The 27,521-nt window shown below is 39.5% G+C and overlaps 2 protein-coding genes across 3 annotated transcripts in view; both read right to left on the bottom strand.

Annotated features, from left to right (window-relative positions):
- Positions 1-27,521, bottom strand: part of fam174c (family with sequence similarity 174 member C) — a 254,975-nt gene that overhangs the window by 86,310 nt on the left and 141,144 nt on the right. The window lies entirely within an intron of this gene.
- LOC308087517 (ELAV-like protein 1) overlaps positions 884-27,521 on the bottom strand; it is a 27,257-nt gene continuing 619 nt past the window's right edge. The window contains exons 2-9 of one of the 2 annotated variants that reach the window (XM_080431438.1): positions 25,588-25,645; positions 25,388-25,438; positions 19,887-20,061; positions 10,978-11,081; positions 6,358-6,529; positions 4,698-4,923; positions 2,838-3,006; positions 884-2,285 (exon numbers count right to left, since the gene is read on the bottom strand). In XM_080431438.1, coding sequence (XP_080287564.1) covers positions 2,121-2,285; positions 2,838-3,006; positions 4,698-4,923; positions 6,358-6,529; positions 10,978-11,081; positions 19,887-20,061; positions 25,388-25,438; positions 25,588-25,623 — 1,098 coding nt within the window. In that variant the 5' untranslated portion in view covers positions 25,624-25,645 and the 3' untranslated portion in view covers positions 884-2,120. The remainder of the gene's footprint in view (positions 2,286-2,837; positions 3,007-4,697; positions 4,924-6,357; positions 6,530-10,977; positions 11,082-19,886; positions 20,062-25,387; positions 25,439-25,587; positions 25,646-27,521) is intronic. The other variant, XM_080431439.1, reaches the window with a different exon arrangement.

The following is a 27,521-nucleotide window of genomic DNA, read 5'->3' as shown; positions in this document are numbered from 1 at the left end:
CCACACTGTTTCTTCAGGAACAGTACCTTCTAGTTCATTATTAACAGACAACCTGTAGTCATGACAACCACATTTCCCCCCCATCTCCCAGCCTATTAGAAACACTGTGACCCTGTGGTAGGAAAGGGCTTTTTGAATTACATGTAAGACACAATGTGTAGTTTATCTTTTAAAGTGTCCGTCAGAATTAAAGCACACGAGTAATATTAGAAATAAAGACGAGAAGTCTCCAGTTTCCAGGCATTATAATACAGTAAAACATGACATTATGTACACTGAGATGTCAAGGTTTAGAAGTAGTCACCACACTGAGAAGAGGTGGAGACAGAGACTTACTGGATCCATTCCCTAAACACAGAGTTGAGTTCCCAAAGGGATTGAATGAAGAGCTATTAATGACTTGTTTTTTGTAAATCTAATTATTTGGTTGTGGTGTCTGTGAAACTTTAAGAAATTGTAAAATATAAATACTATTTATAATGCCTATTAATGTAAACATCGACAGTATTATGAATTGAGTGAATTATATTCACCAATGAGAATCAGCTGTACACAATCATAGCTATTATGTCACTTCCTGTTTGATGTATTCTAAGTTTGAAACACTGAGGAAGGCCGATGTTTCTCTAGATAAACCATAGATATATATAAGAAAGACATCTATGAGAGACTGTCTGCTGTGAACCTATTTAAAACATAAATCAAGAATAGAACTGAAGAGGGTGTGGATAATCCTTTCATGTTCATTTAACCACTTAAACCCTCTATACTTACTTTGTCTCTGTACTCTAATCCATAAGAAATAAACATCATCCATACAACATCAGAATGAACATATGTAGCGCCTCCCAGTGGACAGCAGTGGAATGAACACCATCACATGTAAGTTGCTGATAAACAAACTTTAATCGACCAGAAAACAAAACAAATATAAAACAAAACAATCTCGTCATCAAAACGCCTTCAATTAAAAAAAAAAAAACTTAAAAAAGAAAGAAATCGTTTAAAAACCAAAATGCAACAAATGTTTTATTTTAATGAATATTCACACATAATGTGAGGTTCTGCTCACAGAGAACACGGTTCAATGTTCTGCTTCTCCCACCATGTAGAACCCAGAACCATGTAGAACCCAGAACCATGTAGAACCCAGAACCATGTAGAACCCAGAACCAGAACCATGTAGAACCCAGAACCATGTAGAACCCAGAACCATGTAGAACCCAGAACCATGTAGAACCCAGAACCAGAACCATGTAGAACCCAGAACCATGTAGAACCCAGAACACCTTTTCATTTCCAGGACCCCCAATAACTCAGCTAGAGTGTTCACATGGAACCAAATGGACCTGTAAGGGTCCATTTGGTTCCATGTGTACACTCTCAGAGTCACAGACCTGTAAGGGTCCATTTGGTTCCATGTGTACACTCTCAGAGTTACAGACCTGTAAGGGTCCATTTGGTTCCATGTGTACACTCTCAGAGTTACAGACCTGTAAGGGTCCATTTGGTTCTATGTGTACACTCTCAGAGTCACAGACCTGTCCTCAAGGACCCCTGAGGGTCCCCGGACCACACTTTGAGCCCCACTAGTCCTAGACATATTATCTGGTTTCACACATTATTATTTTGTAAGAATCCAAAAGTCTTTATTTTATTTTTAACCACTTTTCCAAATGTTCAAAAACAGCTGATCTACAAGTTCACAGCGTGCTGTGAGCTTGTAGATCTACTATCACATACATGGGTTGAAAGTGGTTCAAATTGGGACTCGCATAATTAGATACGTATGTCGTCATAAAACGGCCCATATATGGACCAAACATATGTGTGGGCGTGGCTCTACTGTACGTGGGCGTGGCTCTACTGTACATGGGCGTGGCTCTCGTTGAGCTTAAATGAACACATGTTCTGCTTCAATAAAACACAACAACCATGTTCCACCGGGTTCCACTAGAGGGCAGCAGCGCACCACAGCCAGCTGGAAACCAGTTTACAATGTGTGTAAAAACAAACTCAATGTTTTAAACAAAACAAAACAAAGGACTGATGCAGCTCAGAGAGAAAACAATGACTAAAAAAAACAAAATAAAAATGTATTGTACAGTAAAATGGTGTCTTTATTTCCCGTGTCCCTGCTTGCTGGTTTTGAACGACACCTGAAGCACTTTGTCTCCCAGACGGTATCCGTTCAGAGAGGTGATCGCCATGGCCGCCTCCTCGTAGTTCGTCATGGTAACGAAACCAAAACCTTTACACTTGTTGGTGTTGAAGTCCCGGATCACCTGGAGGATTAACATACATTATTATTATTATTATTATTATCATTATGTAGAACATACATGGATCACCTGGAGGATTAACATACATTATTATTATTATTATTATTATCATTATGTAGAACATACATGGATCACCTGGAGGATTAACATACATTATTATTATTATTATTATTATTATTGTGTAAATATAGTGTCTCTCTGTAGTGAGTGTGTAAATATAGTGTCTCTGTAGTGAGTGTGTTAATATAGTGTTCCTCTGTAGTGAGTGTGTAAATATAGTGTTCCTCTGGAGTGAGTGTGTAAATATAGTGTTCCTCTGGAGTGAGTGTGTAAATATAGTGTCTCTCTGGAGTGAGTGTGTAAATATAGTGTTCCTCTGGAGTGAGTGTGTAAATATAGTGTTCCTCTGGAGTGAGTGTGTAAATATAGTGTTTCTCTGGAGTGAGTGTGTAAATATAGTGTCTCTCTGTAGTGAGTGTGTAAATATAGTTCCTCTGCTGTAGAATATCCCAGACCCAGGTGCTAAAGCTGTGACCTTTAACCTTTGACACTGACCTTGACGTTGGTGACGGCTCCAAACGGACCAAACATCTGCCAGAGGATTCCTTCATCCACATCCTGACCCAGATTATAGATGAAGATACACCAGCCTGCTGTGTTGTTCCCTGGAGCTCCTCCTCCTCCTCCTCCTCCTCCACCCATGTGTTCTCCCATAGGAGAAAACCTAGAGACAATATAACATTAACTCCTCCTCCCAGGTTTTGATATTTAGTCGACTTAGACTAGGACTAGACTAAACCATTTCAGAAGACTAAAATAGGACTCAAACTAAATGGTGTTTTATTCTAAAGACGAAGACTGAGGGTGACCTTACACTACAGATAATGAGGTATCAGTGACCTTACACTACAGATAATGAGGTATCAGTGACCTTACACTACAGATAATGAGGTATCAGTGACCTTACACTACAGATAATGAGGTATCAGTGACCTTACACTACAGATAATGAGGTATCAGTGACCTTACACTACAGATAATGAGGTATCAGTGACCTTACACTACAGATAATGAGGTATCAGTGACCTTACACTACAGATAATGAGGTATCAGTGACCTTACACTACAGATAATGAGGTATCAGTGACCTTACACTACAGATAATGAGGTATCAGTGACCTTACACTACAGATAATGAGGTATCAGTGACCTTACACTACAGATAATGAGGTATCAGTGACCTTACACTACAGATAATGAGGTATCAGTGACCTTACACTACAGATAATGAGGTATCAGTGACCTTACACTACAGATAATGAGGTATCAGTGACCTTACACTACAGATAATGAGGTATCAGTGACCTTACACTACAGATAATGAGGTATCAGTGACCTTACACTACAGATAATGAGGTAACAGTGACCTTACACTACAGATAATGAGGTATCAGTGACCTTACACTACAGATAATGAGGTAACAGTGACCTTACACTACAGATAATGAGGTAACAGTGACCTTACACTACAGATAATGAGGTAACAGTGACCTTACACTACAGATAATGAGGTAACAGTGACCTTACACTACAGATAATGAGGTAACAGTGACCTTACACTACAGATAATGAGGTAACAGTGACCTTACACTACAGATAATGAGGTATCAGTGACCTTACACTACAGATAATGAGGTATCAGTGACCTTACACTACAGATAATGAGGTAACAGTGACCTTACACTACAGATAATGAGGTAACAGTGACCTTACACTACAGATAATGAGGTATCAGTGACCTTACACTACAGATAATGAGGTATCAGTGACCTTACACTACAGATAATGAGGTAACAGTGACCTTACACTACAGATAATGAGGTATCAGTGACCTTACACTACAGATAATGAGGTAACAGTGACCTTACACTACAGATAATGAGGTAACAGTGACCTTACACTACAGATAATGAGGTAACAGTGACCTTACACTACAGATAATGAGGTAACAGTGACCTTACACTACAGATAATGAGGTATCAGTGACCTTACACTACAGATAATGAGGTATCAGTGACCTTACACTACAGATAATCAGGTATCAGTGACCTTACACTACAGATAATCAGGTATCAGTAACCTTACACTTGATACTACCCTGGGTAAATAAAGAACAAATAAATATTTGGATCGCTGATACCAGATTTAAACATCGTTTAAGAGCTATAAAGGCCTGTAGTGTAAGGCCAGCTTAAGACTGTCAAAATGAACACTGGTGTTCTCCAATAGGAGAGAATCTAGAGAGAAATAAAACCATTAATACATGTGTGGAACATCCCCACCACCAGGATGGAACACCCCCACCACCAGGATAAAGCCTACAGAAGGAGAACAGTGATAGGTTAGTTTTAGTACCTGAACCTCTGGGCCTGGTGGTGCACGGGGCCTCCGAAGCGACGCGATTGGCCATGGTACAGCTGAGTCAGCAGCTGGGGGTTCTTGGATTGGTTGGGGTTGGCAGCAAACTTGACTGTGATTGGCTCAGAGCAGCCGGGCGGTTTCTGTCCGTTCAGGTCTTTGATGGCGTCTTCCGCCTCGGCGCGCTTGTCAAAGCGGATGAAAGCCACGCCCCTCGACAACCCTGACACATGAATGATAATAATATTAAAGCCACGCCCCTCGACAGCCCTGACACATGAATGATAATAATATTAAAGCCACGCCCCTCGACAGCCCTGACACATGAATGATAATAATATTAAAGCCACGCCCCTCAACAGCCCTGACACATGAATGATAATAATATTAAAGCCACGCCCCTCGACAGCCCTGACACATGAATGATAATAATATTAAAGCCACGCCCCTCGACAGCCCTGACACATGAATGATAATAATATTAAAGCCACGCCCCTCGAGAGCCCTGACACATGAATGATAATAATATTAAAGCCACGCCCCTCGACAGCCCTGACACATGAATGATAATAATATTAAAGCCACGCCCCTCGACAGCCCTGACACATGAATGATAATAATATTAAAGCCACGCCCCTCGACAGCCCTGACACATTAATAATAATATTAAAGCCACGCCCCTCGACAGCCCTGATACATGAATGATAATAGTGTGTACCTTGTGTAGTACAGTGTGTACTCTGGCCCTCATTTATCAACGTGGTGTAGACCAAATAATGGGCGTACGGTGAGATCACCTCAACTTTCTGCATTTATCAATCTATCCTGACTTTGTCTTTAGCGTACGGCCCGTTCAGATCTCACGTCAGGTCTGAGGACGTGGAGACTTTGGCTAAACCTGTTTGTTCCATTGTAGACCTGCAATGTATGTATCCACTCCTAAATGTATATCTAACACACTAAATAATAATAAATAATCCATGCTTTGTGGTAAAATCGGGGCGTTTGGAGAATATTTAAGGTTGTGTTATTTAAATGATCAAAGCTCAGACCACATGAACGCTAGGATTGGCTGTGTAGGATCCTTTGATAAAGATGACTTGATGTTGGCATAAGGGCAAATATAAGGCTTCTTAATAAGCCGGTTCTTACACTGCATTGATTAATGAGGGTCACTGTGTACATGCTCATCTTATCTTATCTTAATGAGGGTCACTGTGTACATGCTCATCTTATCTTATCTTAATGAGGGTCACTGTGTACATGCTCATCTTATCTTATCTTAATGAGGGTCACTGTGTACATGCTCATCTTATCTTATCTTAATGAGGGTCACTGTGTACATGCTCATCTTATCTTATCTTAATGAGGGTCACTGTGTACATGCTCATCTTATCTTATCTTAATGAGGGTCAGTGTGTACCTGAAGCCTGTAGTCATATATAGTGTGTAGTAGTGTGTAGTACAGTGTGTACATTGTGTATCTTACCAGTATTATTGTGTGTACCTGAAGCCTGTGGTCATATATAGTGTGTAGTAGTGTGTAGTACAGTGTGTACATTGTGTATCTTACCAGTATTATTGTGTGTACCTGAAGCCTGTGGTCATATATAGTGTGTAGTAGTGTGTAGTACAGTGTGTACATTGTGTATCTTACCAGTATTATTGTGTGTACCTGAAGCCTGGTCCACCAGGACTCTGGAGTTGATGATTCGTCCATAACGACAGAACATGTCCTCCAGGTCCTTCTGGGTGATGCTCTTAGGAAGACCTGAGATGTACAGGTTGGCGTCTTTGATGGTGTCTGAAGACGGGCGGGCAAACGACACCTGGACAGGTACACACACACACACACACACACACACACACACACACAGTCACCTCATGCCCTTATAAGGACGCGCATCAACCCACTACCATGGCAGCCCCGCCCCTTTCAGGACCGCAGCTTACCTTAGTGTGTTTGAGACCAGGTTTAGACTGAGACCAGGTTTAGACTGAGACCAGGTTTAGACTGAGACCAGGTTTAGACTGAGACCAGGTTTAGACTGAGACCAGGTTTAGACTGAGACCAGGTTTAGACTGAGACCAGGTCTAGACTGAGACCAGGTTTAGACTGAGACCAGGTTTAGACTGAGACCAGGTTTAGACTGAGACCAAGTCTAGACTGAGACCAGGTTTAGACTGAGACCAGGTTTAGACTGAGACCAGGTTTAGACTGAGACCAGGTCTAGACTGAGACCAGGTTTAGACTGAGACCAGGTCTAGACTGAGACCAGGTCTAGACTGAGACCAGGTTTAGACTGAGACCAGGTTTAGACTGAGACCAGGTTTAGACTGAGACCAGGTCTAGACTGAGACCAGGTTTAGACTGAGACCAAGTCTAGACTGAGACCAGGTCTAGACTGAGACCAGGTCTAGACTGAGACCAGGTTTAGACTGAGACCAGGTCTAGACTGAGACCAGGTCTAGACTGAGACCAGGTTTAGACTGAGACCAGGTCTAGACTGAGACCAGGTTTAGACTGAGACCAAGTCTAGACTGAGACCAGGTCTAGACTGAGACCAGGTCTAGACTGAGACCAGGTTTAGACTGAGACCAGGTCTAGACTGAGAATAGGTTTAGACTGAGACCAAGTCTAGACTGAGACCAGGTCTAGACTGAGACCAGGTCTAGACTGAGACCAGGTTTAGACTGAGACCAGGTTTAGACTGGGTCCCTTGAATCTCAAAGCTCCATTATGAACCCCTCAATCAGTGGAGCGGCCGCAAAGTGTCCGTGGTTTACCCTTCTTCACCACATCTTATCTAAAAACTAATGGTCGTTTCCAAACTGTTCAGATGTTTGAGGATGTTCAGGAACCCTAACTTTTTGGTCCGGCACGAAACAAGCGTTTAAATCTCTTATCTAGTCAGCCTGTTGGCCATGTTTCACATTCAACCTGGAAAACCCCCTACGTCTGGTGCCAGTACTGCTCCCGGTTGTCAAAAAGCTACACAAAGAGATAAACATGCCAAAAGAAAACACTTGTACTTCAGTCAGGGTATTTTATCTTCATTCTTCACCTCAAAATGTATTTGTAAGTCAATAGAAATCTCAGGAATGACAATTAGACCATAACTATATCTGTCTTTTTACATCTCTAGCTGACACTAGAGACGGTCTATGAGTTCAGAGAGCAGAGAGCTGAACAGGAGGGATCCAGTGTAAACCTGTTCAGAGAGCAGAGAGCTGAACAGGAGGGATCCAGTGTAAACCTGCTCTCAAATACACAAAGGTCAACAGCGGTCCTAAAGGGGCGGGGCTAACGCCATGGTTACTGACAGACTAAATGTTTCAAAGAAAAACATCAAAGTAAAAAAAGAGAACATTACACCATGACAAAGTGCTATTGATGTACAGTGTTTGAAAAAGACAAATGAATAAAACATTCAAAATAAAACTAATTAAATAAAACATTCAGAGATTTGTTACAATAAAATTAAAAAACAAATCATATAAATAAGACATTCTGGAGCTTTGACTGAATAAATAACTAAATAAATAAATAACTAAATAAATAAATACAACATTCTGGAGCTTTGACTGAATAAATAACTAAATAAATAAATAACTAAATAAATCAAACATTCTGGAGCTTTGACTCAATAAATAACTAAATAAATAAATACAACATTCTGGAGCTTTGACTGAATAAATAACTAAATAAATAAGTAACTAAATAAATAAATCAAACATTCTGGAGCTTTGACTGAATAACTAAATAAATAAATAAATAACTAACTAAATAAATCAAACATTCTGGAGCTTAGACTTTGGCACAAAAACAAACAGTTCAATTTAAAAACAAAAACAATCCAACGTGCCGAAGGTTTTAAAATCCGCTCTAAACGCCCTCCTACCCAGCAGATGGCAGTACAGGAGCATGAAGGCGGCTGTGTACTCATTACGTTACCATGGAAACCATACCCCCCACTACCAAGGATTTGTTGCTGTCGCGTGGAAACCTCACAATTCAAAAGTAGCAGATCTACAAGCTTTGAGCTTGTAGATCTGCTATTTTTGCAGATCTACAAGCTCACCTGAAACCTGATGACTCTGCAGAGAGAAAACTGTCAAATAACTTACTTATTATAAGTATATAATCCTTATATATTTACATAAGCCGCATCTCAGAAAACAAAGTTTGAAAATTACGTCTTTCATTTTCCTGAACAGATTTTCTGAAGTGGAAATAATTAAAAATGTGTTTATTCATAACCTGGTCCAGACGACTGTCATTGATTTAAATACATTCTATTGGTCCAGTCGACTGTCATTGATTTAAATACATTCTATTGGTCCAGTCGACTCATTGATTTAAATACATTCTATTGGTCCAGTCGACTCATTGATTTAAATACATTCTATTGGTCCAGTCGACTCATTGATTTAAATGCATTCTATTGGTCCAGTCGACTCATTGATTTAAATACATTCTATTGGTCCAGTCGACTGTCATTGATTTAAATACATTCTATTGGTCCAGTCGACTGTCATTGATTTAAATACATTCTATTGGTCCAGTCGACTGTCATTGATTTAAATACATTCTATTGGTCCAGTCGACTGTCATTGATTTAAATACATTCTATTGGTCCAGTCGACTGTCATTGATTTAAATACATTCTATTGGTCCAGTCGACTGTCATTGATTTAAATACATTCTATTGGTCCAGTCGACTGTCATTGATTTAACTACATTCTATTGGTCCAGTCGACTCATTGATTTAAATACATTCTATTGGTCCAGTCGACTGTCATTGATTTAAATACATTCTATTGGTCCAGTCGACTGTCATTGATTTAAATACATTCTATTGGTCCAGTCGACTGTCATTGATTTAACTACATTCTATTGGTCCAGTCGACTGTCATTGATTTAACTACATTCTATTGGTCCAGTCGACTGTCATTGATTTAACTACATTCTATTGGTCCAGTCGACTCATTGATTTAACTACATTCTATTGGTCCAGTCGACTGTCATTGATTTAACTACATTCTATTGGTCCAGTCGACTCATTGATTTAACTACATTCTATTGGTCCAGTCGACTGTCATTGATTTAAATACATTCTATTGGTCCAGTCGACTGTCATTGATTTAAATACATTCTATTGGTCCAGTCGACTCATTGATTTAAATACATTCTATTGGTCCAGTCGACTCATTGATTTAACTACATTCTATTGGTCCAGTCGACTGTCATTGATTTAAATACATTCTATTGGTCCAGTCGACTCATTGATTTAACTACATTCTATTGGTCCAGTCGACTGTCATTGATTTAAATACATTCTATTGGTCCAGTCGACTCATTGATTTAAATACATTCTATTGGTCCAGTCGACTCATTGATTTAACTACATTCTATTGGTCCAGTCGACTGTCATTGATTTAAATACATTCTATTGGTCCAGTCGACTCATTGATTTAACTACGTTCTATTGGTCCAGTCGACTGTCATTGATTTAAATACATTCTATTGGTCCAGTCGACTGTCATTGATTTAAATACATTCTATTGGTCCAGTCGACTGTCATTGATTTAAATACATTCTATTGGTCCAGTCGACTCATTGATTTAACTACATTCTATTGGTCCAGTCGACTCATTGATTTAAATACATTCTATTGGTCCAGTCGACTGTCATTGATTTAAATACATTCTATTGGTCCAGTCGACTGTCATTGATTTAAATACATTCTATTGGTCCAGTCGACTCATTGATTTAAATACATTCTATTGAACTTTGGTGCCGGTTTGTCTCAGTTAAACTAACAGAGGATTTTACAGTGAAGAGCTAAAGGTCTCAGAGATTAAAATGGTCTGTGGTCGGTCGCATATTGAAATGAAAAACCCTTGTTGTCAGAAGCGTGGCATGGATCTGGTATATAATCATTCTGTAGAGTTTCATGGATCTGGTATATAATCATTCTGTAGAGTTTCATGGATCTGGTATATAATCATTCTGTAGAGTTTCATGGATCTGGTATATAATCATTCTGTAGAGTTTCATGGATCTGGTATATAATCATTCTATAGAGTTTCATGGATCTGGTATATAATCATTCTATAGAGTTTCATGGATCTGGTATATAGGTATATAATCATTCTATAGAGGTTCATGGATCTGTTAGATTATCATTCTATAGTTTCATGGATCTGGTAGATCATCATTCATGCAGTAAACAGCCGCCTTCCTTTAAAGAAAAGTCTTCATGAGGTTTTTTACCTTGATGGTTTTAGACTGTAGCCTCAGGCCATTGAGGGTACTGATAGCCCTCTCTGCATCATTAGCGTTAACAAAGTTAACAAAGCCGTAACCTAAACTGTGGCCTAGAGGAAACAAAACAAACAGGAAAACAACAAAATAAAATAACAAAACCTTTACATTACAGGCTCTTTAACATCCTGGAAAAGAAAAAAACAAAAACAATCAGGTGAAAACATTGTTCAGAACATTAGCCGAACCCCGTTAATGTTCAGCTTAACGTTAACGTTCAGCTTTGGAAGAATGAAAAACAACAGAGACACTGAAGAAAGGAACAAAGTAGAGATAAAAACTCCTGTAAGACGCTGAGAAGGAGTTTATTCTGCTTCAACTTTGGATGACACCGTGGCTTATAAAATCTCTCTGGTCTGAGAGAAGTCTATATATAATGTATAATATATTATATTATATAATATATACTGCCCACAAAAAGTTCGGAAACTTAACGTCGGTCGTTATATCTCCCCTTTAATAATATCATTTGGTATTGTGTTTTATATCATTTTTATCGTTGACCTTTCCACGTGCATTCGTGGAATGAGCAACACAGCTAAACGTGTGGGTAGCGCCGCCAAAGAATTTGCCAATATGCTTCTGGTGGTAATTACTCTCGTTTTGAGCAACCTGCCAGCACCTGAACATGGGTTCTGCAACTCTGTTGAGTTAGTGTTGATGCTCCAAGCAGCAACACTGCCCCCATGGAACGATGCCACGTTTGTCCCTTCAGGATAAGGCCTGTGCAATAGGGCAAGTTAAGGAGGTAGAGCAGTTTATATAATCTGATACAAGTCTAAATATTGTCCAACTTTATCAGTTGCTTCCGTTACCATTCTAGTGCTGTTATCTAGATCTACCTTATGTCTAACCTCATGTACACCTTGCTTTTCCTCCCCCCCCCCCCCCCCCCACCCACCTACTGTTGTACACGTTAAAACCCATGATGTGATAATAAAGAGATAATAAAGTGATAATAAAGTCCATCATGAGAGGCAGAAATTCAATTTTCTCCTTAAAATAGGGCTGAAGGGGTTAAAAATAAAAGATGCTCATCTGAACAGGAAACACATGTCGACACCTGTTCAAATCTGAAGCTGAACCAATCAAAGCTAAGGGGAAATGAACCAATCAAAGCTATGGTCAATTAAATGATCAAATGAAGCCATGGGAAAATGAACCAATCAAGTGTAGCTATGGGGAAATGAACCAATCAAATGAAGCTATGGGGAAATGAACCAATCAAAGCTAAGGGGAAATGAACAAATCAAATGAAGCTATGGGAAAATGAACCAATCAAATGAAGCTATGGGGAAATGAACCAATCAAATGAAGCTATGGGAAAATGAACCAATCAAATGAAGCTATGGGAAAATGAACCAATCAAAAGAAGCTATGGGAAAATGAACCAATCAAATGAAGCTATGGGGAAATGAACCAATCAAAGCTAAGGGGAAATGAACCAATCAAATGAAGCCATGGGAAAATGAACCAATCAAATGAAGCCATGGGAAAATGAACCAATCAAATGAAGCCATGGGAAAATGAACCAATCAAATGAAGCTATGGGGAAATGAACCAATCAAAGCTAAGGGGAAATGAACCAATCAAATGAAGCCATGGGAAAATGAACCAATCAAATGAAGCCATGGGAAAATGAACCAATCAAATGAAGCTATGGGAAAATGAACCAATCAAATGAAGCTATGGGAAAATGAACCAATCAAATGAAGCCATGGGAAAATGAACCAATCAAAAGAAGCTATGGGAAAATGAACCAATCAAATGAAGCTATGGGGAAATGAACCAATCAAAGCTAAGGGGAAATGAACCAATCAAATGAAGCCATGGGAAAATGAACCAATCAAATGAAGCTATGGGAAAATGAACCAATCAAATGAAGCTATGGGGAAATGAACCAATCAAAGCTAAGGGGAAATGAACCAATCAAATGAAGCCATGGGGAAATGAACCAATCAAATGAAGCTATGGGAAAATGAACCAATCAAATGAAGCTATGGGGAAATGAACCAATCAAAGCTAAGGGGAAATGAACCAATCAAATGAAGCCATGGGAAAATGAACCAATCAAATTAAGCTATGGGAAAATGAACCAATCAAAAGAAGCTATGGGAAAATGAACCAATCAAATGAAGCTATGGGGAAATGAACCAATCAAAGCTAAGGGGAAATGAACCAATCAAATGAAGCCATGGGAAAATGAACCAATCAAATGAAGCCATGGGAAAATGAACCAATCAAATGAAGCTATGGGAAAATGAACCAATCAAATGAAGCTATGGGAAAATGAACCAATCAAATGAAGCTATGGGAAAATGAACCAATCAAATGAAGCCATGGGAAAATGAACCAATCAAATGAAGCTATGGGAAAATGAACCAATCAAATGAAGCCATGGGAAAATGAACCAATCAAATTAAGCTATGGGAAAATTAACCAATCAAATGAAGCCATGGGGAAATAAACCAGAACAGGAAACGGGTAGCTATGAACAGAGGCATTGCACCATGTGATGCAGTGTGAGCTTGTAGATCTTTTTAAATGATTAACTATTACTTGAAACGGCATAAAGGTCCAGACTAAAATAACATATAGCCTTGTTTTCCTACAGATGACTGGCCATGGGGTCTATTTGTCGTCCAATAGGAACACAGGTTGTTATATTAATAATAAGAAATAACAGTTTTTCTTTTTTACATTTCCTTAAAAGAAAAGGACAAACCAGATCTCTACCGACAGAGAGGATATAATATATGAAACTAAAGGTCAACATCACTTTATTTCATATAATATATGAAACTAAAGGTCAACATCACTTTATTTCATATAATATATGAAACTAAAGGTCAACATCACTTTATTTCATATAATATATGAAACTAAAAGGTCATCACTTTATTTCATATAATATATGAAACTAAAAGGTCATCACTTTATTTCATATAATATATGAAACTAAAGGTCAACATCACTTTATTTCATATAATATATGAAACTAAAAGGTCATCACTTTATTTCATATAATATATGAAACTAAAGGTCAACATCACTTTATTTCATATAATATATGAAACTAAAGGTCAACATCACTTTAAATTCTGTTGAAAAAGATGAAAGTTTAAATTCTGTTAAACATTAAAAAGATGAAAGTTTAAATTCTGTTGAACATTAAAAGGATTAAAGTTTAAATTCTGTTGAACATTAAAAGGATTAAAGTTTAAATTCTGTTGAACATTAAAAAGATGAAAGTTTAAATTCTGTTGAAAAAGAAAAGAAGTTTAAAAACATCACAGTGATGGAGGGCAGTTCACTTTAACTTTCATTCATTCTTACATCCTGAAAGAAAAACGAAAACAGTTCAAAACATCACATATCAGAACAAAGAAATAAACATGACATTCCAAAAACAACACTAGAAATGATTAATCAGGATTCCCAGCTCATCCAAATCAATTAATCAATAAATAGATGAATAAATACAATGTTAAAAAGAACAGAAACGTGCACAGTGCACGTAGCAGCTGTCTGATAACATCCTGTGGATTAAACAGCAGTGAAAACATTTCACTACATTTAGACATTATGAAAAATAATAATGACAATAGTGAAAAAAAACATGTTGTGAGCTTGGTGATCAGCTATTTTGTGTGGTTGTGCAACTATTGTATGGCCAAGCAAAAAAACTGTTCTGAAGTGGACTAATTGATTTAAAATAGAAAAAAATCTATTTGACTTGTTTCGAGTCCAAAACAAATGAAAAAACAAGAAAACACAGTTAGAACAGATAATAAACTAATGGACAGAACAGATAATAAACTAATGGACAGAACAGATAAATAAACTAATGGTCAGAACAGATAAATAAACGAATGCTCAGAACAGATAAATAAACTAATGGTCAGAACAGATAAATAAACGAATGCTCAGAACAGATAATAAACTAATGGTCAGAACAGATAAATAAACGAATGCTCAGAACAGATAAATAAACTAATGGTCAGAACAGATAAATAAACTAATGGTCAGAACAGATAAATAAACTAATGGTCAGAAAGATTAAATAAACTAATGGTCAGAACAGATAATAAACTAATGGTCAGAACAGATAAATAAACTAATGGACAGAACAGATAAATAAACTAATGGTCAGAACAGATAATAAACTAATGGTCAGAACAGATAAATAAACTAATGGACAGAACAGATAAATAAACTAATGGTCAGAAAGATTAAATAAACTAATGGTCAGAAAGATTAAATAAACTAATGGTCAGAACAGATAATAAACTAATGGTCAGAACAGATAATAAACTAATGGTCAGAACAGATAATAAACTAATGGACAGAACAGATAATAAACTAATGGACAGAACAGATAATAAACTAATGGTCAGAACAGATAATAAACTAATGGACAGAACAGATAATAAACTAATGGTCAGAACAGATAATAAACTAATGGACAGAACAGATAATAAACTAATGGACAGAACAGATAATAAACTAGACGCGTCGCAATTCTGGGAAATTGCAAAGTGTGGTTGCGCCGACGCCGGTCGCGGGTCGCCCCCTCCGGGACTTGAGGAATACGCTTGGAGGAATACCGTCGGAGGCCGCGCGACGTGCCATTCGAATTTGGTGCTGATTAGATCCTGCGTTCGTGATACATGGCGTTTTGATTTTAAGAAATAGGCCCCTCCCACTAAATAAATAGGCCCCTCCCACAAATATAGCGGGCCAATGACATCGTCCTGTAACTCCTGAGATCACCTGCTTTTCATTTTGAGAGGAGTGATCCCCCCAAAAATCATGTTTTTGCATCAAACGGTTACGTTTTGCGCAGTTGTGGCGCCCCCTATGGATCAAAGTGGAAATGCTTTTGGAGATTCGTTGAGTAAACCACCCTCGACATTTGATTCAAATTTGGGATTGACCGGACGTTTCGTTCGTGATTTGTGGCCTTTTTGGTAAAACGGGCCCCTCCTACTAACTTCGGAAGCCATTTACGGACGAACGGTACGGACTATCAAAATTCTGTTTCACTCCAGATTATCGCATGGGTCCAGAGATCATGTGTACTGATTTTTGTGAAATTTGGAGAAAATATGTGGGAGGAGGAGCTAAAAGTGTGTTTTGAAGAAAATTCAAAATGGCGGAAAATCTATCCTGACGCAAATGGGCGTGGCCTATATGGGGAGTTGCGTTATGACCCAAGGAATCTAGGGAAAAAAAGATTTGTATTCTACGACCTACGGTTCAAAAGTTATAGGCCAAAAACGTAAAGTGGGCTGTTATAGCGCCACCATGAGGCCGAATGGTGTGATTATAAATTTAAATAATTTCGGACTAAATTATGAACCTCCCCTCCAAATCTGGTAACTCTAGCTCTTACGGTTTCTGAGAAAAAAATACTTGAATTTGGGTTTTTTCACTTTTTCATTAAAGTGGATGGGGAAATTTAATGCACTAATAAATCAATATCAATTAAACTATGCACCCAATCTCTTAGCAAAATACAAGCACACGATTCCCGGTGAGGCCGGTCATTTTGGCATATGGCACTAAATTGGGAAAAATAAACTGTGGGCTGTGATACGGTTAGAAATATTGTTTATCTATAAAGAAAGAATAAAGTTTCTGTATAACAATAGTCTGGTTGCCCATTCGGGCAACCACACTAACTAATGGTCAGAACAGATAATAAACGAATGGTCAGAACAGATAATAAACTAATGGACAGAACAGATAATAAACTAATGGTCAGAACAGATAAATAAACTAATGGTCAGAACAGATAATAAACTAATGGACAGAACAGATAAATAAACTAATGGTCAGAACAGATAATAAACTAATGGACAGAACAGATAAATAAACTAATGGTCAGAACAGATAATAAACTAATGGTCAGAACAGATAAATAAACTAATGGTCAGAACAGATAATAAACTAATGGTCAGAACAGATAATAAACTAATGGTCAGAACAGATAATAAACTAATGGACAGAACAGATAAATAAACTAATGGTCAGAACAGATAATAAACTAATGGACAGAACAGATAAATAAACTAATGGTCAGAACAGATAATAAACTAATGGACAGAACAGATAATAAACTAATGGTCAGAACAGATAATAAACTAATGGTCAGAACAGATAATAAACTAATGGTCAGAACAGATAATAAACTAATGGTCAGAACAGATAATAAACTAATGGTCAGAACAGATAATAAACTAATGGTCAGAACAGATAATAAACTAATGGTCAGAACAGATAATAAACTAATGGTCAGAACAGATAATAAACTAATGGTCAGAACAGATAATAAACTAATGGTCAGAACAGATAATAAACTAATGGTCAGAACAGATAATAAACTAATGGACAGAACAGATAATAAACTAATGGTCAGAACAGATAATAAACTAATGGTCAGAACAGATAAATAAACTAATGGTCAGAACAGATAATAAACTAATGGTCAGAACAGATAATAAACTAATGGTCAGAACAGATAATAAACTAATGGACAGAACAGATAATAAACTAATGGTCAGAACAGATAATAAACTAATGGTCAGAACAGATAAATAAACTAATGGTCAGAACAGATAATAAACTAATGGTCAGAACAGATAATAAACTAATGGTCAGAACAGATAATAAACTAATGGACAGAACGGATAATAAACTAATGGTCAGAACGGATAATAAACTAATGGTCAGAACAGATAAATAAACTAATGGTCAGAACAGATAATAAACTAATGGTCAGAACAGATAATAAACTAATGGTCAGAACAGATAATAAACTAATGGTCAGAACAGATAATAAACTAATGGTCAGAACAGATAATAAACTAATGGTCAGAACAGATAATAAACTAATGGACAGAACAGATAATAAACTAATGGTCAGAACAGATAATAAACTAATGGTCAGAACAGATAATAAACTAATGGTCAGAACAGATAATAAACTAATGGTCAGAACAGATAAATAAACTAATGGTCAGAACAGATAATAAACTAATGGACAGAACAGATAAATAAACTAATGGACAGAACCCGACACGTTTTTTGGCCGGGCCCAAAATCTATGCTTATTATTCTGTCCGGGCCGAGCCTCGGGTTCTGTGAAGAAGGAAAAAAAGAAAGAAAAATAAATCTACTATCCCAAAAAAAGACATGTCAACGGCCCCTAGCGGCCTAACGGTATGGCAGTGTATGTGTTGGATGAAGCTCAAAGTGAACTTTACTCAGGTATCTGTATAGTTTGTCGCCGTCCGACCTTCCTAACCCGTGTTATTAAAGAAAAACGGGCGACAATGGCCAAAACTCAAACGAAAATCAGCGATCGAAAATCGGTGAAAGTTTTGAAGATGTTTTGTCCATTATCTCTGGAACGGAAGGTCCAATCTGCTCAGTTCAAACAGAACAGAAGGTCCAATCTGCTCAGTTCAAACAGAACAGAAGGTCCAATCTGCTCAGTTCAAACAGAACAGAAGGTCCAATCGGCTCAGATCAAACAGAACAGAAGGTCCAATCGGCTCAGTTCAAACAGAACAGAAGGTCCAATCGACTCAGTTCAAACAGAACAGAAGGTCCAATCGGCTCAGTTCAAACAGAACAGAAGGTCTAATCGGCTCAGTTCAAACCACACAGAAGGTCTAATCGGCTCAGTTCAAACAGAACGGAAGGTCCAATCGGCTCAGTTCAAACAGAACGGAAGGTCCAATCTGCTCAGTTCAAACAGAACAGAAGGTCCAATCGGCTCAGTTCAAACAGAACAGAAGGTCCAATCGGCTCAGTTCAAACAGAACGGAAGGTCCAATCTGCTCAGTTCAAACAGAACAGAAGGTCCAATCGGCTCAGTTCAAACAGAACAGAAGGTCCAATCGGCTCAGTTCAAACAGAACAGAAGGTCCAATCGGCTCAGTTCAAACAGAACAGAAGGTCCAATCGGCTCAGTTCAAACAGAACAGAAGGTCCAATCGGCTCAGTTCAAACAGAACGGAAGGTCCAATCTGCTCAGTTCAAACAGAACAGAAGGTCTAATCGGCTCAGTTCAAACAGAACGGAAGGTCCAATCGGCTCAGTTCAAACCAAACAGAAGGTCCAATCGGCTCAGTTCAAACAGAACAGAAGGTCCAATCGGCTCAGTTCAAACAGAACAGAAGGTCCAATCGGCTCAGTTCAAACCACACAGAAGGTCTAATCGGCTCAGTTCAAACAGAACGGAAGGTCCAATCGGCTCAGTTCAAACCAAACAGAAGGTCCAATCGGCTCAGTTCAAACAGAACAGAAGGTCCAATCGGCTCAGTTCAAACAGAACAGAAGGTCCAATCGGCTCAGTTCAAACAGAACAGAAGGTCCTTTCGGCTCAGTTCAAACCAAACAGAAGCTCCAATCGGCTCAGTTCAAACCAAACAGAAGGTCCAATCGGCTCAGTTCAAACAGAACAGAAGGTCCTTTCGGCTCAGTTCAAACCAAACAGAAGCTCCAATCGGCTCAGTTCAAAGCTTGTTGGATGCGTGACTTTGAGGACATTAAGCACATAATGACACTGTTCAGGTGTTTGGGCCTAAAGTATGGTAATTGTTCCAGTAGAGACCAGTTAGATAACGTACATAACGTTTTTGTTTGGGTGTTCAGTTACGGAACCTGATACTTTGTGTCACATCATGTGTTCAGTAGGTCACATCATGTGTTCAGTAGGTCACATCATGTGTTCAGTAGGTCACATCATGTGTTCAGTAGGTCACATCATGTGTTCAGTAGGTCACATCATGTGTTCAGTAGGTCACATCATGTGTTCAGTAGGTCACATCATGTGTTCAGTAGGTTACCTGCTACTTTGTCTCGGATCAGTTTAGCAGACTCCACCTCTCCTATGGAGCTGAACAGGGAGCGCAGCTCCTCCTGCGACATGTTCTGAGGCAGGTAGTTGACGATCAGGTTGGTCTTACAGTCGCTGGCCTCGTCAGACATGTGCTCCTCGTAGCCGTTATCGTACACCTCCGTCTGAAGAGACACAAAACGTTAGATTTACACAAAACATTAGATTCACACAAAACATTAGATAAACACAAAACATTAGATTTACACCTCCGTCTGAAGAAACACTTGTGGCAAATGCACATTATATTTATTATGTTTATCTGCTTGATCTATGGGTGTTATTTTATACGTGTGATATGTAACATCTGCCGGACTTATGCATGTTATTATATACGAGTGATATGTAACATGTTGGACACTATAAGCAATATGAACATTTCCTATTCACGTGAGGGGTAATGGGTCTGGTTAGGGGGTGATTGAATGATTTGTGCCACCCGACGTTACTAATAGAGGGTGCGGTTCAGGGGGGAGGGAATCGAGCAAACAACCTGTGCATCAGAAGTGACAGGAGGAAGAGAGAGGAGATCTCCTAGGCGCCAGCGTGACTGAGTTTAAGTTATAAGAAGTTTAGACTCAGGTGCAAGCTGCAGCCAAGAATTGGGAACGGACGAGCCTGGCGGACAACGGACAGAGTCGTTGCGACGCCGTGGGGAATCGAGTGCTGGATTTATGAATGAAACGCCGAGGAGTGGAAGGATTCTGATGGAGCCGCCGCAGTGAGATAAAACCAAGCTTTCTGTTGGATTACAATTCACGGGGTACCCCAAACTTAAGTTATCATTTGGATCGCCGGTGCGGAAGACCGTTTACGTTCCGTTTTGGATTAAAGGACATAATAGACACTCTCGAGGCCGCGGTTACAAGAAGCCGTCCGGACTATAAGGTTGGACGTTTGTTATTGTTTGGAAAGCGGGTAACCGACCGTCTGTGCGGCGCTCTGACTATAGTAACTTTTGTTGTACCTTTTGTTTATTGTTTACGGGGGAAGCTGTGATTTGGGTGGGAAGGGGTTGTTGAAAGAAGTACTGTTTTTGTTTATCTGTTTGTTTATTTATTTCGTTTATTAGGGAAAGAGTTAGGGACAGAAGTTGATTTAAAGCCGAAGTGTATTATTTATTTACCATTTAATTTGTCAATTGTTTAATTTGTGGCTTATATTTATATAAAGTAATTTCAGTTCAAAACCTGCCGATCCCGTTGTTTTTCCTTTAGTTAATAATTATCCTTCCAAGGTAAAGGCCGATTGTTACACACTAAACGTTATATTTACACCTCCGTCTGAAAACACACAAAGCAACGTTATATTTACACCTCCGTCTGAAAACACACAAAGCAACGTTATATTTACACCTCCGTCTGAAAACACACAAAGCAACGTTATATTTACACCTCCGTCTGAAAACACACAAAGCAACGTTATATTTACACCTCCGTCTGAAAACACACAAAGCAACGTTATATTTACACCTCCGTCCGACATAAAACAGTTACATCTTCTATTAAACATAAAACAGTTACATCTTCTATTAAACATAAAACAGTTACATCTTCTATTAAAATGAGCTTAAGGACCTCTGACGTCACACTCATGTCACCATGACTCAGCCATAACCGTATACGGTGTTCCCAATACAGCTACGCCCAAATATGGAGTGTGTTGTCTAACCTCAATGTATCGTCATGGCATCATGGCAAAAGGGGGCATGCCCATATATGGGCATATAGTGATGACATTAGGGATCTCCATATATGGGCATAAAAGGGACATGGACCATAGAGTTAAAGATAATAGAGAGGGCATCAGAAATCCCCTCCCATCCACTTGCATTGAGTTGCTCACACAGCGCATGGTCCTAAATCACCCCTGCTTCTGGGTAGGGAAATGTGATGGGCGGGGCCTATTTGGGGCTTCTGTGACACGTATTGCATCACCTCCATGCGCTACCCTGTGCGCTAGCTCGTGAGTCGAGCCCATTGGTCGAAACCGTTTTGGCTCGTTCATGACAGCAGCCCCAGGCCGTTTTAAGCTGCAGTACCTATGAATGGCCAGCATGTCCAATGCACTTCAATGCAACCTCTGGGTTCTGGAGGCTTGACAAGGACTGACAGATACAGAGATCTCCATATAGTCCGTGAGCCAGGGGGGTTGGTCATTACCATCTGAGGGGAATAATGCTCATAGTGATTTTTGTCAAGGTATGCATGTCTAGAGTTAGAAAATATGTGATAGCCTTGCACCAATGGTAGCTTTATGGGTGCTATCATGCATTTTATGTTATAACACTAGGCGAAAATTACATGGGTCAATATATGAAAACATACTATTAACCCCCCCCCCAAAAAAATATACAAAAGGTTTTTCAATTGGTTCTGGTACGTCTAGGCATGCTTAAGAACATACAAAAAAATCTAGGACATTATATTTCTCGTAAAGCCATCATTTTCAAGATGGCGTCCAATATGACTGCCAGGAGCTTAAATGGCATGATACTGTTCAACCTAGAAAGGTGGTTTTGGTGTCTAAAACTAGGTCTTAGGGTTCAAGAAATATGGCTGAATCAGTGAAATTACCATCAGTAAATTTTTTATTGCCAAATCAAAGATGGTGTCCATCCCATGGTGATGTTCCATTGTACTAAATTATGTTAAAAACAACAAAATATTGCAGTTGTGTGAGGGAATCTGTGAACTTTGTGAACGTGATTCATATGGGGACCTGGGGGGGGGGGGGGGGCATTCATAGGTGTAGAATCTATTTCTAATGTTATATTTTGACTTGCTGGTCAGTCTTTGGCCTATGTGCTAAAGGTCAGGTCAAGGTCTCTCTCGCACCTTATCATCCAACCAGGTGTCCAAGCAGGCAGCAGATATGGTCACTGGTTGACATGTACAGCAGGCCCTATTCACCTCACAATTGACATGGAGCCGTTTGTTGACACCTTGCAGGTATATAAGCTCTATAATGTAATTGTGCAGAACATGACAGGCAAGTTCAGTGGTCAGTCCTGAGTGTATCAGCAGCACTCTGAAGTGGTTTCTATCAACTTGGCCAAAGACATTTGAACAGATACAGCAGTAGCCTACCTGGACACTGCACATCTCCATCCTACTGGCTGACAGTGGGTAGACAACTTCTTCCTACACTTCACATCCACCAGTTTGAATGCGCAGGGAGACACATTGACATTAACTTCACCTTTTCTCTCATGAAGCACATGACTGAAGCACTTCTTCCATGCTGGCCATGTGCAGTGTGCTTGATATCTAACCCAGTGCCTGCTGAAGATGCATGTGCTCCATGCCATAGCATAGAGGCTAAGCTAGACCTTGTCTGTCGGCACCATGATGGATTCTGGATCACTGTCTCTGCTGACCAGTCTGGGGAGCAGACTGCCATAACGATCAGGAAAGATGCTGTCATGATGCATGTGAGTGGAGTGGACTGAAGCCTTCCCCAAAATGTGCAGAAACAGAGGGAGAGTTGAAGCACTGGTGTGTCTTGGTCATAAAATATTGGGGTGTAGGATTCCTCACACACAGAAAGATCATCTCTTCAATCCCATCCTTGGCTAATTTGCCCCCATGCTGTTGTGAATAGTAATGTCCTTTACCCACATGAGATGTCATCATGAAGAGTAAGAACATTAAGCAGAAGCCGTTGAGCATGTTGTACACCTTCAGTGCTGACGATAGATACTGCATTACGTCATGATGAGGCAGACATCACCATGAGTTCCTATATCCCTGATGCAGCCATCTCTGGAAAGGGTGTGATACACATGCTCAGTGATTACACTGATGTTCTTGTCCTGTTGTATGCTGTGTATTGGGGTGTATCAGGTGGACCTACAGTGTAAAGTATAGATGGAGCATTGGGATGGGACAGTCTTATATGTATGACAAAGGCAAGATCAGAGCACACTACACTTTGCTGGCAGGGAACTTCCCAGGCTACCCTGATGTGCTGGGTGAGGTGGGTGCCACAAGTCAATGGCCCTTCCTCCAACACCGACCAACCTGTTGCACCACATGTGGGCTCATTTATTTACAAGTGATGTTGTGGAAAGTGGCAGACCACCAAGCCCCACCTGACAAGTCGTTTGATGTCACAAAATTTGGATAGGAGATCTAGGATATTCTTGTTCCTGTCATTGCTAAGGGTGACCCCACCGTCAGAGCTATGTGACATGGTGCAATATCAATTTAGGGCACAGAGAGTGAGAAGTACATCACTGATGTACTGTAACTGCTCTGGTGAAGATGGTTACTGATGATATGTTCAAGCTACAGATGAGGAGTGATGTTAATAAGGAGGATACTTGTAAGGATGAGGTAGAACAGGACGTGGGTTGGAGAATACAGATGTAGTTGCAAAAGATACATATTTGACATTAGATTATATCATTTTACATTCATGTTATTATGAATACCAGTTCTTGTGACATGTTAATGACACTTTTCACAAAACAAAATCATGAATAGTGAACCATGAATGTTCATCAAGTTGTTTCCATTTGTGTTCTCCCAGAGGTCAATTTGAACCTTGACCTGACCTTTGACATGATTGACCTGATATTAAAAAAATAACATCAGGAATGGATTCTACATATGAAAACCCTAAAAAAGAGGTATTAAACTGAGGTATTCTAAGACAAGCGGATTAAAAGTAAAAAATTGCCATGCGTGTGTTTAGTGGCCATTTTGGATATTTTCTTACCCATTGCACTATATTCTGTTTATTGAATTTCATAATAAATTTCCTTAGAATCTAACATGGTTTTAAATCTATAGGTAATTTACAAAGGAACCCTTTGTGTTCCATCTTTCATTAAAACCAAAGTACATCTTATGTCACATATAGTCACTATGTTGTCACTGCCTGTAATAGAAAAATATTCTAGATATGCAAATTTTAACAACCTTTCTGGACAATATATAGTCTGAGCTTTATTCCAACCATTTTTCAGAGAGAGAGGGTCAATAATAAGAGAGAACCATCAGTTTGAAGTAGAATGCTTCATTCGGATTTTGAAAACGGTGTTTTGGCTTGTGGTTATAAAAGGAGTGATAACACACAGATAGCTACCACCGATGCAAGGCTATCACATTTTTCCTAGCTCTAGGGGTGTATACCTACCCAAAAATCACTATGAGAATTATTCCCCCCAGATGGTAGTGATGACCCCATTTTTGGGGTCCTGGCTCACTGACTAATATATGGGCATATCCGGTAAGGTTGGACAATATGGCAAATATATTGGCAACCGACGGTTGGATGAGTCCAATCGTCCGTCGTTTTATTTTGTATTTGTATTATATTTTTGGTCTGCCTCAATATGTTAATATGTTAAACAATATGTTATATGTTAATATGTTAATATGTTAATATGTTATATGTTAATATGCAATACAAAGCCTGCAGCAAATGTTATGAACAAAATGTCACCTTGATGTTAGAAGCTCCTTTAGAATCACCTGAAGACTGGACTTCACACACCTGAAAACACACACACACACACACACACACACACACACACACACACACACACAATAAATAATAAAGTATGAATTAATTTATAGTGAGGATGATAATAAAGTATGAATTATTTTATAGTGATGATAATAATAAAGTATGAATTAATTTACTTTCAGATATCTGATGTGGCCTCGACGTACAGCCATGGAGAAGCCTGGGTCTGTAGATCTGAAAACAAAACAACAATAGTCACTGAATTAAGTTATTTGATAAGAGAAAGAGAAAGCTGTAAAATACACAACAATGATGTAACACAGGGGTCTTCCACAGGGGGTCCTCAAAGCTACTACAGGGGTCCACCAAATCTTTGTTTTTTTTTACAAGAACCACCTGAACCCTAGCCTTCCTATTCTGAGGGGAATGTTGGCCAAAAATAGCAGATCTACAAGCTTACAACGCCTCGCAGTGCGAGGCGTTGTGACACTGTAGATCTGCTATTTTTGGCAAAGATGTATAGGTGTAGAGGGAAACAAGAGCTAGAGAGGGTCCCTGCTTCATCTGTCTCTCAGCTAAGGGGTCCCTGCTTCATCTGTCTCTCAGCTAAGGGGTCCCTGCTTCATCTCTCTCTCAGCTAAGGGGTCCCTGCTTCATCTCTCTCTCAGGTAAGGGGTCCCTGCTTCATCTGTCTCTCAGCTAAGGGGTCCCTAATCTCTCAAGAACAGCTTCTGCACTGCGTTGGAATCTGTCGGGGAGGTTCGTCATAACGAGTGCGCATTCAGATCAGGAAACAGGGCTTTACCCAATCACATGTAGTGGGCGGGATTCACATGTCCGTCGATCTTTCCCCCTCGAAACAAACCGAAACTAATTTAACAATAGCGTCCGCGGAGCAGACAAAACCACGGAAATATATTCACATTTTAACTTACTCTTTCATCATAGAAACAAGTGGGCTTATAACCAAAACGATCCATGTTCTCTGGGAGAAGTGGTGTTAGTGTTCCGTGTAGAAATATTGTTAGTGGGAATGAAAACATAGTCGCACCAACCGGAAGTGATGCGCTGAAGGCGCATCACAAACACCGGTTTCCTTGTGCTCTGGTGTTACGTTATCGTCCGCCCAGAGCCAACAGACATAGAACAAACAGCAGAGGGCGCTGTTTTTCATTTTCAGTTGGCGATGGGTTCCCAGATTGAGGGGTCCCTGCTTCATCTCTCTCTCAGCTAAGGGGTCCCTGCTTCATCTGTCTCTCAGCTAATTGAATTCAATGCAGAACGTATCCGTGTCCTTTTAGATTTGAACTTTAACCATTATTTTATACTATTCAAAAATATCAGATCTACAGCTCATAGTGTCTCTATGAGCTGTAGATCTGCTATTTTTTAATATCCTAAGAATAAAATAATGATTAAAGTTGTTGCTTTCCTGGTCTTAATGTTTTAACATCATTAACAAAGGGTTTTCCCCTCATTTATGTACATTCTTTTTTTTTATCTTAAATTTTTATCCCGCGATTTTGTAACCCCATTTTTTACACCCAGTGCCAATTGTCTATGTAATCCTGGGCACTACACTCCCTCTGCCAACCTAGGGAGGCCAGGGCCGAGCTCATGCCTCCTTCAATGCATGAGAGCCAACTGACCTTCTTGTCACCTGACAGGGGAGAGTTTCCCTGGTTGGACGTAGCGCGTGGAAGGAACACGTTATTCCAACCAGTTCCTTTCCCCTCCATCAGGCGCCCCGGCTGGCCAGGGGGAGGCAGTATAGTGACCAGGATTACTGCATGTTTTTGTGAGGGTAACTACCCTAGGAGACACGGGGAGAACATGCAAACTCCACACAGAAAGGCCCTTTCACCAACCCCACCTAGGGTATGGGCACTGATGACGCGGAGGAGAAGACACGCCCCCAGCGCCCACAGCGTCCCCGGCGGGAATCGAACCCAGGACCTTCTAGCTGTGAGGCGACAGCGCTACCGACTGTGCCACCGTGCCCCTTCATTTATGTACATTCTGATGTTAAATCAACGTGTTTATGGTTATAAAACACATATTACATCTAGAAGACGTGTTTATGGTTATAAAACACATTATTTAACATCTA

This window comes from Gymnoscopelus braueri (assembly GCF_963280865.1).
Source record: "Gymnoscopelus braueri genome assembly, chromosome: 6".
Classification (NCBI taxonomy): Eukaryota; Metazoa; Chordata; class Actinopteri; order Myctophiformes; family Myctophidae; genus Gymnoscopelus; species Gymnoscopelus braueri.
The sequence above is the reverse complement of the archived record's forward strand: the minus strand, read 5'-3'. Positions and strand labels throughout refer to the sequence as shown.